The sequence below is a fragment of the Borostomias antarcticus genome, assembly GCF_949987555.1.
Source record: "Borostomias antarcticus genome assembly, chromosome: 18".
Classification (NCBI taxonomy): Eukaryota; Metazoa; Chordata; class Actinopteri; order Stomiiformes; family Stomiidae; genus Borostomias; species Borostomias antarcticus.
Window position 1 is genome coordinate 2080792 of NC_140251.1, and position 17711 is coordinate 2098502.

At 47.6% G+C, this 17711-nt stretch overlaps 1 protein-coding gene across 1 annotated transcript; it reads left to right on the top strand.

Moving 5' to 3' along the window:
• Window positions 1–1441: 1441 nt before the first annotated feature.
• elapor2a (endosome-lysosome associated apoptosis and autophagy regulator family member 2a) lies at window positions 1442–17246 on the top strand (the record flags this gene model as incomplete). Its single annotated transcript, XM_084453212.1, has 21 exons — window positions 1442–1562; window positions 3523–3715; window positions 3852–3999; window positions 4722–4808; window positions 4980–5085; window positions 5597–5749; window positions 8681–8769; window positions 9642–9822; window positions 11527–11655; window positions 11880–11970; window positions 12068–12170; window positions 12367–12504; window positions 12726–12989; window positions 13215–13388; window positions 13833–14013; window positions 14124–14220; window positions 14348–14449; window positions 15836–15962; window positions 16156–16334; window positions 16789–16960; window positions 17178–17246. 21 exons carry the CDS (start codon window positions 1442–1444, stop codon window positions 17244–17246), a joined length of 2904 nt encoding a protein of 967 aa, XP_084309338.1.
• Between the last annotated feature and the right edge of the window lie 465 nt (window positions 17247–17711).

Consider the following 17711-nt stretch of genomic DNA (forward strand, 5'->3'; position numbering starts at 1 on the left):
GTCAGGTGAACAATATTGCCAAAGCGTCAAGACAAATACAATTCAATAATGACATGAGCAGACAAATAGGTCATAAAATAGGTCAATAAAGATACAATTAACAAACAAATGGCATGTCAAATTAATAAATACATAAACGAAAGCAAAATAGGTCATAAAAAAGATCAATAGATGATTAACAAAAATGATACAAAATCAAATGTATCAAATTTCATGTAAAATAGATACATAAACAAACAAACAAGCAAAATGGATCCACATGAAGTAGAGGAGTAAATGAAAGGGCAGAGTTGAGCTGTGAGGAGATTGTTGTTTTGTTGTTGTGTTGTTGTGCTGGTTTTCTCTCAGGCTGTGACATCACTCACATGTCTGTCTGCTTGCTTCTATGGTGGTGAGACTGCGCTCTCCACGTATATGTTGCATTTTATTTTGGTCAAAGAGTGAATCGACATTTTGGAGCTTACATTTAATTTTTGTAAAGAACTTTGTTCTAATATCTTCATACGCTCTCCATTGTAGCAGGAAATGTTGCTCTGTCTCCAGCTCTCTCTGTGGACAGAGCTGACAGCAGGTCTCTCTAGACAGCCAGGTCTGCCTGTGTCGGCCGGTCTCTCTGGCCAGGCTGTGGTCTCTCTGGCCAGGCTGTGGTCTCTCTGGCCAGGCTGTGGTCTCTCTGGCCAGGCTGTGGTCTCTCTGGCCAGGCTGTGGTCTCTATGGTCAGGCTGTGATCACTGAGTCTGAACATCGTTCATGTCTCTCTCAGTTTCTCATCAGTCACGACTCTCAGATAGTTTGCCACCGTGAACTGTCTGTTTAGAGACAAATAGCATTGAAGTTTGTTTTGAGTTTTTGTGGTAGATGTCCAATAGTCAAGGTAATTTTATTTTTCTTTATCTATGATTTGGTTGGTCCACATGTGAGGGCTGTCCTGAGGCCTGGTGCTCTCCATGTTCTCCTCTTGGTAATGGAGAGCTTTGTAATCATAGGAGTTGGGGTCACTTGTTTTTAGGTGCTTGTAGAATTTGATTGCTCTTTTTTGTACCCTAATTAAAAGGGGGAATTGGCCTAGCTCAGCTCGCCATCCATTGTTGGGGGTGTTTCTGTGGACTCTGAGAATAACAAATCTTAGTGTGAATGGCTTCGATTGGGTGTTTGTGCCATTTTTCAAAGTCTTGATTCTCTCTCTGTCTCTCTCTCCTTCTCTATGGCTCTCTCTTTCTCTGTCTCTCTCTCCCCATTTCTCTCATTCTATTTCAGTTGTCACTACCCAGAACACTAACCTGTGTGTGTGTGTGTGTGTGTGTGTGTGTGTGTGTGTGTGTGTGTGTGTGTGTGTGTGTGTGTGTGTGTGTGTGTGTGTGTGTGTGTGTGTGTGTGTGTGTGTGTGTGTGTGTGTGTGTGTGTGTGTGTGTGTGTGTGTGTGTGTGTGTGTGTGTTGCAGATGGAATACTACTATGAATATACAGAGTGTGATAGCACAGGCTCGAGGTGGAGAGTGGCCATCCCAATGTCCCCTGGATCCTGCACCGGACTGCCCCAGCCAGTACGAGGGACAGAGTGCAGTAAGTTGTGTGTGTGTGTGTGTGTGTGTGGTGTGTTCTATTTCTCACACCCTCTTATCAGCAGTGTGGAATTTCCTACCCCTACAACCGGATTGGCTCTCCTTGGAGAAGGTCCAATCACAGAACAGGACCACAGGCCAATAACCTCATACCATAAGACTGTCGCCCAGACACTTCCTCAAGAGGAACGCTCACCACGGCACTCACATTCCTATCTAGAGACTCATGGTGTTCACTACAGGGCTCACTAATATGTCCTTGTTATTGTTCTGGACCGAATGGTCATTGTGTCTGTTGATAGCCTGCCTCACTAGTACTCTGGTATGACCATGGTTGCCACTGTTGTGTAGATAGTATATGATTGCCAGTTAGATGGCGTATGTTCATTGTGGAGGTCTGGTCACTGAGTGGGGAAACGACATGTGTTTTAGACAGATCTGTCTGTGCGTGTGTTGTGTGAGTTGTCACACAACACACCAGTTCAAATCGGTACACTGCTGCTGTATATTGAAGAATGCTGTTGTTCTAGTCTTGCCTGTATGAACCGCCTCGAGCAATGTTTCAGCCAAGCTCTAAGGTACTTTAATTTGGATAATCATCACTAATTACGTGGAGTCAGGGGTTTTAAAGTCGCACTGAAATGAAAAAAGCATTCTGTCCCATTTTGGCTCACATAATTGGTCATAGTGTTCACCTATTCAACGATGTATGCCAAAAAAATTAAAAAATTCTACTTTTGTTGTAATCTTATATCAAAGTATATAATTTCTTACTTCCTGGAAAACGGTAGGTCACGTGCAATGACGACAACAGGTACCTTAGATTTTAGGCCAATAATCTCACGACATCCACCCGTCAATCAACGCTATCCTTCTATCGAATCTGTCTAAAGTTCTTAAAACCCGTCCACTTGTCAATGTTCCAATCAAATTCCTCCAAACGCATGTCCCACCCTCATAGCTTGTTTGCGTCGGAAATACGTCAAACTACGGAAGTTAGATGATCTCCAACGTCCGTTTCAATGCGACTAAAGTGCTTGCATGGAAGTAAAATACCTGCTGGAGCCAAACGCTTTACCTCCAGTCCCTCAGCCTCCCTCAGCCTCCCTCAGCCTCCCTCAACCTCCCTCAACCTCCCTCAGCCTCCCTCAGCCTCCCTCAACCTCCCTCAGCCTCCCTCAGCCTCCCTCAACCTCCCTCAACCTCCCTCAGCCTCCCGCAGCCTCCCTCAGGGCAGCGAGCCATAGCCCGGGGCTGGAGGACTCTTTTGTCTAATATTCATGTTTTTCTTCTTCCTCCTTCCTGGTCTGAAGCTCTGTGATCGAGACAGAGAGAGACATACCGAGTGAACAGCTTTGCATAACAGGAGATATTCTTCCATTGTATCCCAGGGCTGTGCTTGGATGCCTATCTCAACCAAACACACAGACACTAGTGTACGTGTGTGTGATGGAAATATAAATGTTACATTGAACTAGGTCAGGTACTGTATGAGGAATAGCTTTTGAAATATTGCGCACATACACACACAGATACACACATGCGCGCACACACACACACACACAGAACCCTAACAGGATGTGAGGATCAGGAGTCCTGTCTCTATGGTTACGCTGGAGGAGTGCAGCTGAGTGTTTTTTGTGTTGAGCACCGATGCCGTGTCTGTTTCCACACAGGTAGACATCATTAAACAACATCTGAACACTAATTATGCATTCACACACACACACACACACACACACACCTCTCACTAGGGGAAATGTATTTGGTATAGGGCTTGAAAAGGCAGCGTAGATGAGAGGTAACACAGTATGACGTTCCTGTATGAGATACTGACTGCTGAAGGAGATGGACAGATTTCCAAACCTTTCCCCCCCCCCCCCTTTCTCCCCCCCCCCCTCTCTCTCTCCTCCCCCCCCTCTCCCTCCCCCCCCCCCCCCCTCTCTCTCTCCTCCCCCCAGCATTCTCCTGCGAGGCAGGGGAGTTCCTGGAGATGTCGGCGCAGGAGTGCACCCGGTGTGCGGCAGGGAGCTACTCCCTTGGGAGCGGCATCCGCTTCGACCAATGGGAGGCCATCCCCGCAGGGTTCAGCAGCCTGGCAACCCGCCTCGACAGCAGCCCCCTCGGCAGCGACGACACCCTCGCCTGCAACAGGTGAGCCTGGATGTCGGTGTGCGCTGTGTATGGTACAGTGTGTGTGCGTGCGTGCGCGTGTGTTGATGTGTGTGTGTGTGTGTGTGTGTGTGTGTGTGGCGCTCTACCAGCCTCTCCTCCCTGTGCCCCCCCCCAGCTCGTCGTGGGTCCCTCAGGGCAGCTACCTGGAGTCCAACAGGGACGAGTGCACCGTGTCCCTCATCTACGCCGTGCACCTGAAGAAGATGGGATCGGTCACCTTCGAGTACCAGTACCCAGACAACAACCTCCTTTTTGAGTTCTTTGTGAGTTTCTGCATTCATTCTCATAAGCCATGTTTCCATCCACTTGTCAATCGAATTATGTGAGGATCGCTAAAAATATGAATGCGAATAAAGCCGGTGAACGTGCGTTTCCATCTAGAGCTTTTAATCGGATAAAGCATTTATCAAAAAAAACTTTTATCGAATAAGAGAAAATACGACGAGATCGACAGTACAAACTTTGTTGATTTTCATGACTTTTAATCAAATTTTACTGTTTCCATAAGGCATTTTTAATTCGATATAACTTAATTCGCATAAAAGGTGTGGATGGAAACATGACTATAGTCCTGCGTTGGGTCGGCCTGTTCGGTCGCTGGTGCACCAGCATGGAGGTCGTGACTGATTCACCTGACTGACATTGATAGATGGATTTGAGGAATGGTGAAAGGAACCCGTGTTGAAAGAAGCTGATTTCTTGTCAGTGACAGGTGTGTGCACGTATGTGTGTGTGTCTGCGTGCGTGTGTGTTGGTGTTTGTGTGCTGGTGTTTGTGTGTGTGTGTGTGTGTGTGTGTGTGTGTGTGTGTGCATGCGCGTGTTGATGTGTGTGTGTGTCTGTGTGTGCTAGTGTTTGTGTGTGCGCGTGCGTGCATACGTGCGTGTGTGTTGATGTGTGTGTGTGTGTGCATGCGCGTGTGTGTTGGTGTGCGTGTGTGTGTGTGTGTGTGTGTGTTGATGTGTGTGTGTGTGTGTGTGTTTCAGATCCAGAATGACCAGTGTCAGGAGATGGATCAGACTGATAGGAAGTGGCTCAAGCTTACAAGTCATGGGGAATGGACCACACACACGGTAAAGAGATCAGGCTTGTTAATAAATGATGAGGCTGAGGAAAGAGGCAGTGTGCGTGCGCGCGAGCGAGTGTATCATGTATGGCTACAGCACCACCTAGAGTCAAGTCCTGGGATTAATTTGTGTGCGTGCGTGTGTGTGTGTGTGTGGGCGTGTGTGTGTGTGTTCCAGGTGAATTTGAAGTCAGGCACTAACATCCTGTACTGGAGGACAGCCGGGGTCCCGATGGGAACTAAAGTGGTCAAGCCTGTACTACTGAAGAAGGTCCAGATCGAGGGTATGGTCCCCCTGTCTTCGCCTGTGTCTCTGTCCCTCTCTTTCTTTATTGGGTCTCTCTCTCTCTCTGTCTCTCTGTCTGTGTCTCTGTCCCTCTCTTTCTTTCTTGGGTCTCTCTCTCTCTGTCTCTCTCTCTCTCTCTCTCTGTCTGTGTCTCTGTCCCTCTCTTTCTTTCTTGGTCTCTCTCTCTCTGTCTCTCTCTTTGTCTTGGTGTCTGTCTGTCTCTCTCTCTTTCCCTCTCAGCTGTCTCTTTTTGTATTGGTGTCTCTGTCTCTCTCTCTCTCTCTCTCTCTGTCTCTCTCTCTCTCTTTTTGTCTTGGTGTCTCTGTCTCTCTCTCTTTTTGTCTTGGTGTCTCTCTCTCTCTGTCTGTCTTTGTCTCTTTTTGTCTTGGTGTCTGTCTCTCTCTCTCTCTCTTTTTGTCTTGGTGTCTGTCTCTCTCTGTCTCTGTGCTCATGGTGTCTGTCCTGTCCTGGTGTCTGTCTTGTCCTGATGTCTGTCCTGTCCGTGTCAGGTGTGGCGTACACGTCGGAGTGTTTCCGCTGCAAGCCTGGGACCTTCAGCCGTGCCCCCGGCTCGTCGACCTGTGACCCCTGCCCCCGGGACACCTTCTCTGACCACGGGGCCAGCTCCTGCACCTCCTGCAACACCACCAGCCAATACGCCCGTAGGTACACACACTGTGATGTCACGAGAGGTTGTCTCTCTGCGGTTCAGGCCTGGTCTGTGCTACGGATGCCAAGAAGTGCACACAATGCGTTTTTACTGAAGTCTTAACGGGGTAACAAAAATAGTCACAAGACATCAAAAATGCAAAACAAGGTTTCCTCAGGTTTGTAAAGTATAAGGTCCATTTCCGCAAAAAACAGTAATCCAGACGCGTAGTCCAAAAGTCAAACAGTCACTTTAGTGTAGCAAACTTCTTTAGTGTCCAAACCAAATCAGTTCTCACCACCATTGGAACCCAGGGAACATTCGACTTGTTCCCCCTCCGCTGAGCAAGCCTCTGGTGAACTCCACAACTCCCCACTCATAGCCCTTTTCCACCAAGAAGGAACCGGTTTGGTGCCAGTTTGCGAACCTAATTTTGAACGGTTCCAAGCATTTCGACCAAAAATAAATGAGTTCGGGAAGTTGGTTCCGGACCGGCACCAAAAAATAGTAGGTTTTTCAGCGCGAACCGTGTTGATATTGCGGGCGTGGTCTATAGATTTGCTGTAAACACATTTGCTTTACTCGATGATAAGAGTGGTAATCGAGCGCTTCAGCTGTGTAAATGCATGCTGGGAAGGCTCCCAAGTGTGAATGATCTCATTCTCTCTATGCTAAGTGCCAACTATCTGAATAACCAGCCATCCAACTGACCTTATACAAATTATATCATTGACAATCCCTAAAACAATAGTGTGATGATGACCTACTACAATTATAATGAAGTAGACTACGCAAGCCACTTTTGTGACACACCACCTAAACAACTTTACACATGCTTATATCTCCAAGCTAATGACGTACAACGGTTCCGCTCAAAACTGATCGAAATGCTGTCCCGTTCCCTAGATAGAACCAAGGTTCCAAGAATTCTGAACCGAACCGGTTCACGAACCAGAGTTACTTTGGTGGAAAAGGGCCATCAGTCTCCCTCTGGCCCTTAAAAACCTCACATGTCCAGCAGTCTCAGGTGTGGCAGCCTGGCAGGTAACCAGGTGTGTTGAGTGAGCGTTCCCGTCCTTCACCGCCAGATGGGGACATAGCAGGTAGCACCACCGTCTGCAGCCACCAGAGGGAGACATATCTCCCTTCCAGGACCCAACCCCTCGTGACATCACAACACGTACGCACACACACGCGTACATGGACACACATATACACACACGCATGCATGCCCCCCCCCCTGCACGCATGCACACACACACACACACACACACTAGAGCTTTCAAAAAAAAATTGAAGTTCCAAAAAAAAAAAAAAAACTTTTTTTTTTTTTTTTTTTAAAGAAGTTCGAACCTAAATTTTAGAGTTTGAATATTGTAATATTAATAAATTATATTATTTATAAAAAATTATGCAGCAAATCGTGTTCATGCACGAAATGTTCCTTTCCCGCGCGGTCAAAAAAGTATACGCAATTTATTTACGGGCAATAATCCAATAATCCAGACCCTTATCGAAAGATGAAAGTTAACACCTCAGCGAGGGGTAACAGGGTTCACAGTACAATATTACAGTCAAGGGTTATTTTATTAGGCTATTATATTCATGAAAAATCTTTAGAAAAAAAAAACATAAATTAGAATATCGAACTCTACTAAATTAATTTGAATATATTCGAACTCAATTTCATGGCACTTTTGACAGCCCTAACACACACACACCCACATACCTGTACACACACATACACACACACACACACACACACACGTGCGTGCTGTGGCAACCACTGTGTGCAAAACCGGGGGACCAACACACTCAGCCCACTCACGATACACGACAAGGCCAAGGTAACCCCCTGGAGGGAATTTATTGAGCAAAAAGCAAAAAAGCAAAACGGTAACGAAAAAACAGCAATGTTCACGTTGCTCTCTGGCCTGGTCCAGTCCCGGTACGGTGCTCTCTCTGGCCTGGTCCAGTCCCGGTACGGTGCTCTCCGCTGTGGTTCTGGGTTACCCTTCAAACTGAGGCTACTCTCCAGCCTCTGATCTGGGGCCTGGCTCGTCCCGCTGATTCCCGGCATCTGTGTCTCCAGCCCTCTGCCCAGCTGATGGCTCGATTGGCTGCAGGTGTGGCGCTGTCCATGGTGCGCTGCCTGGATTGGGCTCTTCTCCCACTGGGGTTGCCACAGTGCACACACACACACACACACACACACATACCTTCACTCTGCTGTCTCCGGACTTTCTCTTCTGTCTGAACACTTACTTCCTGCAATCCTACTCCTATGTGGATTGAATGACTCTGTGTGTGTGTCTGTGTGTGTGTGTGTGTGTGTGTGCGTGCGTGCGTGTGTGTTTGACTCCTGTTTTATTGATGTGGACTCAATAGACAAAATAGGGACACCAGTTTATGTACAGTGCAGTATCGTACAGTATATGGTTGATGTACAGTAGGCCTAAAGTATAGTATATTGTTGATGTACAGTATTACATTACTTTACATTAGTCATTTAGCAGACGCTTTTATCCAAAGCGACTAACAATAATTGCATTTAACGTAGGAAAAGCCAATGTGCTACTACTTGCCAGAACTCACAAGTGCATCTTCTTTCTAAAACAAGTGACTAAGAGCATAATCTAGTGCTGCAGGCAAAGTGCAAGAAAAGCAATCTGAAATACAATTAGTGCTTAAGAGGGAGGATCGTGGTAGTATTTCCTGAAGAGGTGAGTTTTGAGCCTGTGATGAAAGATGGGCAGTATTGTTTGTACAGTACAGTATATGTGACAGTCGCTGATGATTTGATCCCCAAACAGGGCAAGGTCATTTTTCAATAATTTCCCTTTTTTTTTTTTTTTACAGATTATCAAAGTGCAGATTGTATCTTTCAAATGACATCTCATACGGTACATTGCTGATGTTATTTCCCCCCCCCCCCCCCCCCCAGCGGAGGGCGCTGGTGCGTGCAGAGACAGACCCCCGTGCTCCAAGAAGGACTACTTCCAGATCCACACACCCTGCGACAGCGAGGGCAAGGTGAGACAAGTGTACCCCTCACTCAAATCAGCACCCCCACCCTCCCAAACACACACACACACACACACACACCCCATCTATGTGCTTATGCTACTTTAGTTCTCTTGTTGCTCTGTCGTCTTCTCTGAACATGTGATTGGATGTAAGCAGCGGGTGTGCCGGAAATGCTTGGACGTGTCTCTGTAGTTGCATGTGTCACTTGACCCACCCTCAGCTATTCTAGTGTTAAAGTGGCACTGAAACAGACGTTTGAGATCATCTAACCTCCGTAGTTTGACTTATTTTGACGCAAAGAAGCTATGAGGGTGGGTCATTTGTTTAGAGGAATTTGATTGGAACATTGACAAGTGGACGGGTTTTAAGAACTTTAGACAGATTCTATAGAAGGATAGCGTTGATTGACGGGTGGATGTCGTGAGATTATTGGCCTAAAATCTAAGGTACCTGTTGTCGTCATTGCACGTGACCTACCGTTTTCCAGGAAGTAAGAAATTATATACTTTGATATAAGATTACAAACCAAGTAGAATTTTGTAATTTTTTTGGCATACATCGTTGAATAGGTGAACACTATGACCAATTATGTGAACCAAAATGGGACAGAATGCTTTTTTCATTTCAGTGCGACTTTTATTGCCTTTTGCCAGGCCGCTATTGTAAATAAGAATGGTTCCTTATGGCTTTGCCTGGTTAAATAAAGGTTAAATAAAAAATAAAACAGTGTTAGCATGTCTGTGGGAATTTGATGGAAGTAAAGCAACAACTTCCCACATGTCTAAGTCTAACTGGCCATGTGGATTGTGCGTGCGTGCATGCGTGTGTGCGCGTGTGTGTGCGTGTGTGTGTGTGCGTGTGTGTGTGTGCGTGTGCAGACCCAGATTATCTATAAGTGGATCGAGCCTCGGATCTGTCTTGTGGGCGTGGCCGGAGCGGAACCGCTGCCCCCCAGTGGTAAACGTGAGCCCTGCCCCCCCTGCAACCCCGGTTTCTATAACAACGACACGGCCACCTGCTCGCCATGCCCCCCTGGGACCTACTCCGACGGGACCAAAGGTGACAACACCTCCGGCTCTTTCCACTCCTCCTCTCCTCCATCCCTCCATCCTCTCTTAGTTCAGTATGATCCTCTCTCCTCCTCCATCCCTCCATCCTCTCTTAGTTCAGTATGATCCTCTCTCTCTCCTCCTCTCTTAGTTCAGTATGATGCTCTCTCTCTCTGCTCCTCTCTCTCTCTCCTCCTCTCTTAGTTCAGTATGATGCTCTCTCTCTCTGCTCCTCTCTCTCTCTCCTCCTCTCTTAGTTCAGTATGATGCTCTCTCTCTCTGCTCCTCTCTCTCTCTCCTCCTCTCTTAGTTCAGTATGATGCTCTCTCTCTGCTCCTCTCTCTCCTCGCTTAGTTCAGTATGATGCTCTCTCTCTTCTCCTCTCTCTCTCTCTCTCTCTCTCCTCTCTTAGTTCAGTATGATGCTCTCTCTCTCTCCTCCTCTCTTAGTTCAGTCTGATCCTCTCTCTCTGCTCCTCTCTTTTTCATAGACCGTTCCTCATGGGTTTCATATTGAAATTGTACTAAAGCTCAAATGTCATATCTACTATCTCGAAACGCAAAGCTCATATCTCATCTCATTTCTATCCCTCTCCCTGACAATTTCCGTTCAATTTTCAATTCAAAGTTCTTTATTGGCAGGATAAGACCAGGGCCGGTTCAAGCCTGCGATATTAGGGTGGGCTGGTAGAAATAATAGGTGGGAACTGGGAAGGGTTTTTATCAGCTCTGTAAAATTGTGCAAAAATGAGCACTTTTCTTGTGCTCTTGCATAAACAAAACATGATGATGTATACAGGTGCATCTTAAAAAAAAAAAAAATATTGTGAAAAGTCCATCATTTTCAAAAATGATTTAATTCAAACAGTGAAACTTTCATGTATTCTACATCCATTACACACAGTGAAATATTTCAAGCCTTTTTTATTTCAATCTTTATTATTGTACAGTATTTTCAGTATGTTCATTTATACACTCAATACTTGGTGGGGGCTCCTTTTGCACAAATTACTGCATCAACGTGGAGCGTGGCATGGGAGGCAATCAGCCTTGAGATATTTCACTACATGTGTAATTAATCTATAATATATGACAGTTTCACTTTTTGAATTAAATTATGGAAAATAATGATCGACAATTATTCTAATTTTCTGAGATGCACCTGTACACTGGGTTCAGTATATATCGGGTCATCTGTGTGTAATTCCAGCAGCAGATCCTGCCTACTTCACACTATTTGGCAAGTGCTCATTATGTGAGTGAGAGTGAGAGTATGAGGGAGAGAGAGCGAGAGCGCACTGGCTCCATGGCTGGTTGTTGGCATCTGGTGGTACAGCAGCTAGCTAGCTGAAGGCTATGGAAAGAATAAGCTTTTTGAAATATATACTAGAACTGGACAAAAACCTATCTGGAACAACACACCAACCACCCATCAAACAAACACAAACAAACACACATAAACAGGTAAGCAAATAAACAAACTAACAAGGTAATAGTAAACATTATAATAATAAAAGTGAAATAAAAAGAAAATAAATGTTTAACACTTACTCAGTGAGATACCTCTCTCTCTCTCCCTCTCCCTCCCTCTCTCTCTCTCTCTCCCTCACTCTCTCCCTCTCCCTCTCTCTCTCTCTCTCTCTCTCTTTCTCTCTCTCTCTCTCTCTCTCTCTCTCTCTCCCTTCCTCCCTCCCTCTCTCCCCTCCGTCCCGTAGCGTGTGAGAGTTGTCCGGCGGGTACTGAGCCCTCTCTAGGTTACCAGTACAAGTGGTGGAACGTCCTCCCAGCCAACATGAAGACCTCGTGCTTCAACGTGGGCAACACCAAGTGTGACGGCATGAACGGTGGGTGTAGCTCTCTCTCCAGGCGCTAGAGGGCGCTGTGAGTCTGTCTCTCAGCGACTGTTCACTCTGTGAGCAAGAGCAAGGATTCTGCTATGCATGGAGCCGGGCCTCTACTGTATGCATGTCTTCTTGTTGTATGTTTGGAGATGTGTGTGTGTGTGTGTGTGTGTGTTTGGAGGTGTGTGTGTGTGTGTGTGTTCACTGAGGTGTGTCCTCTCTTTCAGGGTGGGAGGTAGCAGGCGATCACATCCACAGTGGAGCGGGTGGCTCAGATAACGATTACCTCATCCTCAACCTCCATGTGCCCGGATTCAAGTGAGCCTCTTCCTCTCGCTCTCTTTCTCTGGATTCATCCCTCCTTCATTTTGCTTTGGTCAGGTTTGGTAACAGCTTTGGGTGCTTGTGTTTCCAGGCTGCCTATATCCATGTCCAGGAGTACAGGGACAGAGTTTGGACGCATCAACTTTGTGTTTGAGACCTTGTGCTCGGCCGACTGTGAACTGTATTTCATGATGGTGAGAACAGCCCTCTTTAACATCTCTCCATCCTGCTTCATGAGATTTAGTCCTCAGAATATGAATGAATGAATGTCTCATGAATGATTGAATGAATGATTGAATGTTTCAATCGACACCAGAGTGCAAATAGATCATGGAATTTAAGATGCACCACGGGTGTCGAATCTAAAGGAAATGACATCACGGTTTTAAGGACGTAAACAGGAAGACGACGACGGTGGTGGAGTCTTGGGAGGGCACGAAGGAGAAGCAGTCCTACACACACATCATGACCAAGAACGCGTCCGTCTCATACACATGGGCCTTCCAGAGGACCAATCAGCCGCTTGACGTGAGTACTGTATGCGCCCACACGCCTTCCGTCCGCCAATCATCTCCGCCAGTGGGTGGGGCTTAAACACAGCGCTGTCGTCGCAGTCCGTCAGCCCGGCGGACACTTTCCTGCGATAGCACACTGACGCACATGCACACACACACACACACACACACACACACACACACACACACACATACACAACATACTGATGTCACCCGTGTGTCCCTCCTGTCCAGGTGCGTCAGTATGTGAAGGACCAGGTGCGTATCTATTCCGTCTCGGTGAGCAACGCGATGGACGGCGTGGCGTCCGAGTGTAGGGCCTGCGCCCTGAGCTCCGGGTCGTCCAGCTCCCTGTGTGTGCCCTGTCCGCCCGGACACTACATCGGCACACACACCAGCCTCTGCACAGAGTGCCCCCACAACACACACCTCCTCCCGCACTCTGCCCCCGGCCCGGGCGCCTGCAAGCCCTGCGGACCAGCCAGCAAGAGCAACAAGGTGTGTGTGTGTGTGTGTGTGCGCGCTATTGTTCCATCATGAAGTGTGTTTTCGGGATTTGTCAAGTGCTAACTTAATGTAATTATGTAGTAAACTTGATTGTGTGTGTGTGTGTGTGCGCTATTGTTCCATCATGAAGTGTGTTTTCGGGATTTGTCAAGTGCTAACTTAATGTAATTATGTATTAAACTTGATTGCGTGTGTGTGTGTGCGTGTGTGTTGCAGGAGCACGATGAGTGTCACAGTGACTGTTTGTTCTCCCACTCCGAGGGCAACACCACTTTGAGTTTTGACTTCAGCTCTCTGGGCCCCGTGGGAACCATCATGAACGGCCCCAGCTTCACGTCCAAAGGAACCAAGTACTACCACCTGTTCAACATCAGCCTCTGTGGAGGAAAGGTAACGCGCACACACACACACACACACACACACACATATACACACACACACACACACACACACGCATACCGTAAATCCTCTAATAGTGGCCGGAGTCTTTATTTACTGAGCTGCAGAGAGCCCCAGGCCTTTATTGGAGGCAGGCCTATATTAGAGGCAGGCCTTTATTTCTTAAAATTAAACTCTCATGGACATAATCCCTTAATTTCAGGACTTTTATTGCACAAACCAACCAAAACTACCGTAAAGCCCAGAGCTTTTCTTCCCCTCACTTTTTGACCCGGCCTGTTGAGGGAGCCGGTCTGTATTTATCCGTGTTGACCGTGCCCCCGGCCATTATAAGAGACCCGGCCTATAATTGAATACAGGCCACTATTAGAGGATTTACGGTACGCACAAACCTCTCTTTCTATTGCATGTTCACCTCTGTTGTCTCTCTCCCAGGACCGAAGGGCTGTGTGTACGGACAACGTGACAGACTTATCCAGCACTGACTCTCAGTCCGGAGAAGCGGCCAATACCGTGAAGACTTTCATCTGCCAATCAACAGTCATCCCTGCCAGTGGGAGGGGCTTAAACACAGCGCTGTCCTCCCAATCCATCAACCTAGCGGACACTTTCTTGGGTTAGTACACTGGCACACGCACACGCACGCACACGCGCGCGCACACACACACACACACACACACGCACACATACACACACGCTGACTGATACAGATTGTGTTATGTGTAGGAGCTTCAGTGGAAAATACGCTGGATGGAGTCAGAGCCATACCAGAGCTGTTCCCACAGACTTCAAAGAAAATTCCAGACGTCAACTTTTACTACCGGTAGATGATCTTTTTGAAATGAATATCTGATATGAAAGAGTGCTCTGACATCCTGGATCATTGTTCTATGGTTACTCTGTTGTTGCTTTGTTCTGCTCTGCTCATATGGTGCATTTCTATTGGCCAGTTCACTGGAAGCGACCTCGTCATGTGATGCGGGTCGCAGTGCTGTGGTTGCGCTTCGGTGTGACCCAGAGCAGAGCACAAGAGGGGAGCTCATCGTGCCGAGGTACCCTGTCTGTCTGTCTGTCTGTCTGTCTGTGTCTGTCTGTCTGTCTGTCTGTCTGTCTGTCTGTCTGTCTGTCTCATAATACCTCCCTCACACCCTGGTCTCTGCATGGGCCGATGGTCATCGTTAGCGCGCTAGATTTCCAGACCTTACGTCCGTTCCATCCCGCCCTTTCCCCCGCCCCGAGAAAAACTTGCGCACTGACTCCCCGCAGCGGGAGAACATCAGGAATGGTGAATGGTAAATGGACTGCACTTCTATAGCGCTTTTCCAATCAATCAATGGATCAATCGACCAATGGATCAATCGATCAATCGATCAATCGATTTTCCAATCAATCGATCAATCGACCAATCGACCAATCGACCAATCGATCAATCAATCAATCAGTATTTATATAGCACAAGTCATACACAAAGTTCAACTCCAAGTACTGAACATAAAAAAGCAGAAAAACAGACACAATACAAAAATAAGAAAGGCAATACACCAAGAGAATACAAGTGCAGGTCGAGAGAACACACTAGGTAAAAGCCAGGATAAAAAGGTGCGTTTTAAGTTTAATTTTAAAAGTATCTACACTCTCTGCACTCTACACTTAACCCTAAATCCTCCTCTCACTGAACCCTGTCTCCCATATCGGACACTGCTCTTGTACAGTATATTCTCTCTTCATCTCTCTTTTTCTAGGGGCCCTGGTTGGATAACATGAGTGTTAATGACACTGAGCACTTTTGAGAGCCTGCTCTGTCCCAGTGTCAGAACGTCATTGCCACACGACCAGTGTGCTGTCCTGGGTGACCTGTGTTCAGACAGAGAGCGCGGAAGCTTAGACGGTGACGAGGATCTGTCAGAGAGAGAGAGTAATCGCGGAGGGAGGAGGAAGGTTAAAGGTTAAAGTCCCAATGATTGTCACACAACTGAGTGTGCGAAATTTGTTCTTCGCATTCGACCCATCCCCTGGGGGAGCGGTGAGCAGCAGCGGTGCCGCGTTCGGGAATCATTTGGTGATGTAGACCCCAATTCCAACCCTTGATGCTGAGTGCCAAGCAGGGAGGCAATGGGTACCATTTTTATAGTCTTTGGTATGACTCAGCCGGGGATCGAACTCACGACCTCCCAGTCTCAGGGCGGACACTCTAACCACAAGGCCACTGAGCTGGTCAGGAAGGAAGGCGTGAAAGCCGTGAGGTTCTGGGGGGTGGATCTGTATTCCCGGGCCGCTGCATGGAGCTAGATCCCCGTAGCCAATGGAACTGAATGGGGGAAAAAGAATCTCGTCAACACCCGATACCTTCTCATGCTACTCTAGGGTAGAGACTGTGTGTTTCCCTGTGATCGTGGGTACCCTGCGGTGTAGTGACAGCATGTGTATCCCCGTTGTAGTCGGTGTCCGGCGGGGACGTGTGACGGCTGCACGTTTCACTTCCTGTGGGAGAGTTCGGGGGCGTGTCCTCGCTGCACAGAGAGAGACTACCACCAGATCGAGGGGGCCTGCAAGGGAGGACTACAGGTGAGTGTGTGTGTGTGTGTGTGTGTGTGCGCACCTGCCTGCCTGTGTGCCCCACACAGTTGCATCAACTGAAATCCCTTAAGCAAGAGAGAACGTTGTTGACTTGTGTGTCTCTCTGTGTGTGTGTGTCTCTCTGTGTGTGTGTGTGTGTGTGTGTGTGTGTGTGTGTGTGTGTGTGTGTGTGCCTCACCAGAACATGCTGTATGTGTGGACTGAACCAAAGCTGTGTATGGGAGGGGTGTCCCTGCCTGAGAGGATCACCCGGCCGTGTGAGGGCGTGGACTTCTGGATCCGCCTGGGGGTGGGGCTAGGGGCCTTCAGCGCCGCCCTGCTGGTCTCTCTCACCTGCTACTTCTGGAAGAAGAACAAGAGGTCTGCTCATTCATGCATTCATTAATGCTGCCATGAATCAAATTCCTTCTTTTCTCTGTTCGTTCGTTAATTGATTGATTGATTCATTTGTGAAGCTGAATGGAGTAAAAGCTCTTTCTCTGACAGGCTGGAGTATAAGTACTCTCTTTTCTCTAACAGGCTGGAGTATAAATACTCTCTCTTCTCTGACAGGCTGGAGTATAAGTACTCTCTTTTCTCTGACAGGCTGGAGTATAAGTACTCTCTTTTCTCTAACAGGCTGGAGTATAAATACTCTCTTTTCTCTGACAGGCTGGAGTATAAGTACTCTCTTTTCTCTGACAGGCTGGAGTATAAGTACTCTCTTTTCTCTGACAGGCTGGAGTATAAATACTCTTTTCTCTGACAGGCTGGAGTATAAATACCCTCTTTTCTCTGACAGGCTGGAGTATAAATACTCTCTTTTCTCTGACAGGCTGGAGTATAAGTACTCCCGGCTCGTGATGAGCGCCAACAAGGAGTGCGAGCTGCCGGCTGCAGACAGCTGCGCTGTGATGGAGGGAGAGGAGAACGAGGGAGAGGCGGAGGATGATGTGGTCTACTCCAAACCATCCCTGCTGGGCAAACTCAAAGCGATGGCGTCCAAGGTAACGTCTTCCACGGCTGAGGAGCTGAAGCACTTAAATAACCCTAGCCCACAGCACAGAGTGGCACCTGTGTTTGTGACTGCATGTCTTGAAATCTGTCTCTTTCCGTAGTTTGAACACAATTTTAGGTCATCTGTGTGTGTGTGTGGTTGTGTTGTGTGTGTGTGTGTGTGTGTGCGTGTGTGCGTGCGTGCGTGTGTGTGTGAATCGTCATTAGGGAAACGGGGAGACTTATGAAAATGTCCAGTTGAGGTCTTCCCAGTCACATGGCCTGGTGTGGGGCTAGAGAGAGAGACCGGCCCCCCCGGGAAGAGGGAGACCAGACCGCCCCGGGACCGGCTCCACGCCCCCCAGCTCCCTCAGCAGATCTCTCCTACTACGGACCACTGGACATGGAGTACACACACTCTGTTAACACACACGCGCACACACACACACACACACACACACACACAACTGTACACTCTGGACCTGGCTTGAGGGGACATACTGTAACGCCCCCTAGAGGCTGCCCACCTAGGACAGAGCAGTGTGTGTGTGGAGATGTGGGCTGTGTGTTACTGTACCAGGGGGTGTGTATGGAACGGTCTAGAAACCAGTCTGAGAAGGTATGAACGCTCAGGTAAAGAAGAGGACCTATTCGGTATGTCTAAGTTATTTTTCAAACCATAGCGCAGCCATAATATAGTTCTCAGGTGTTTATATGACCACTTCAAAAGCCCAAACTCAAAACGCCTGCCCCTAACTGTCC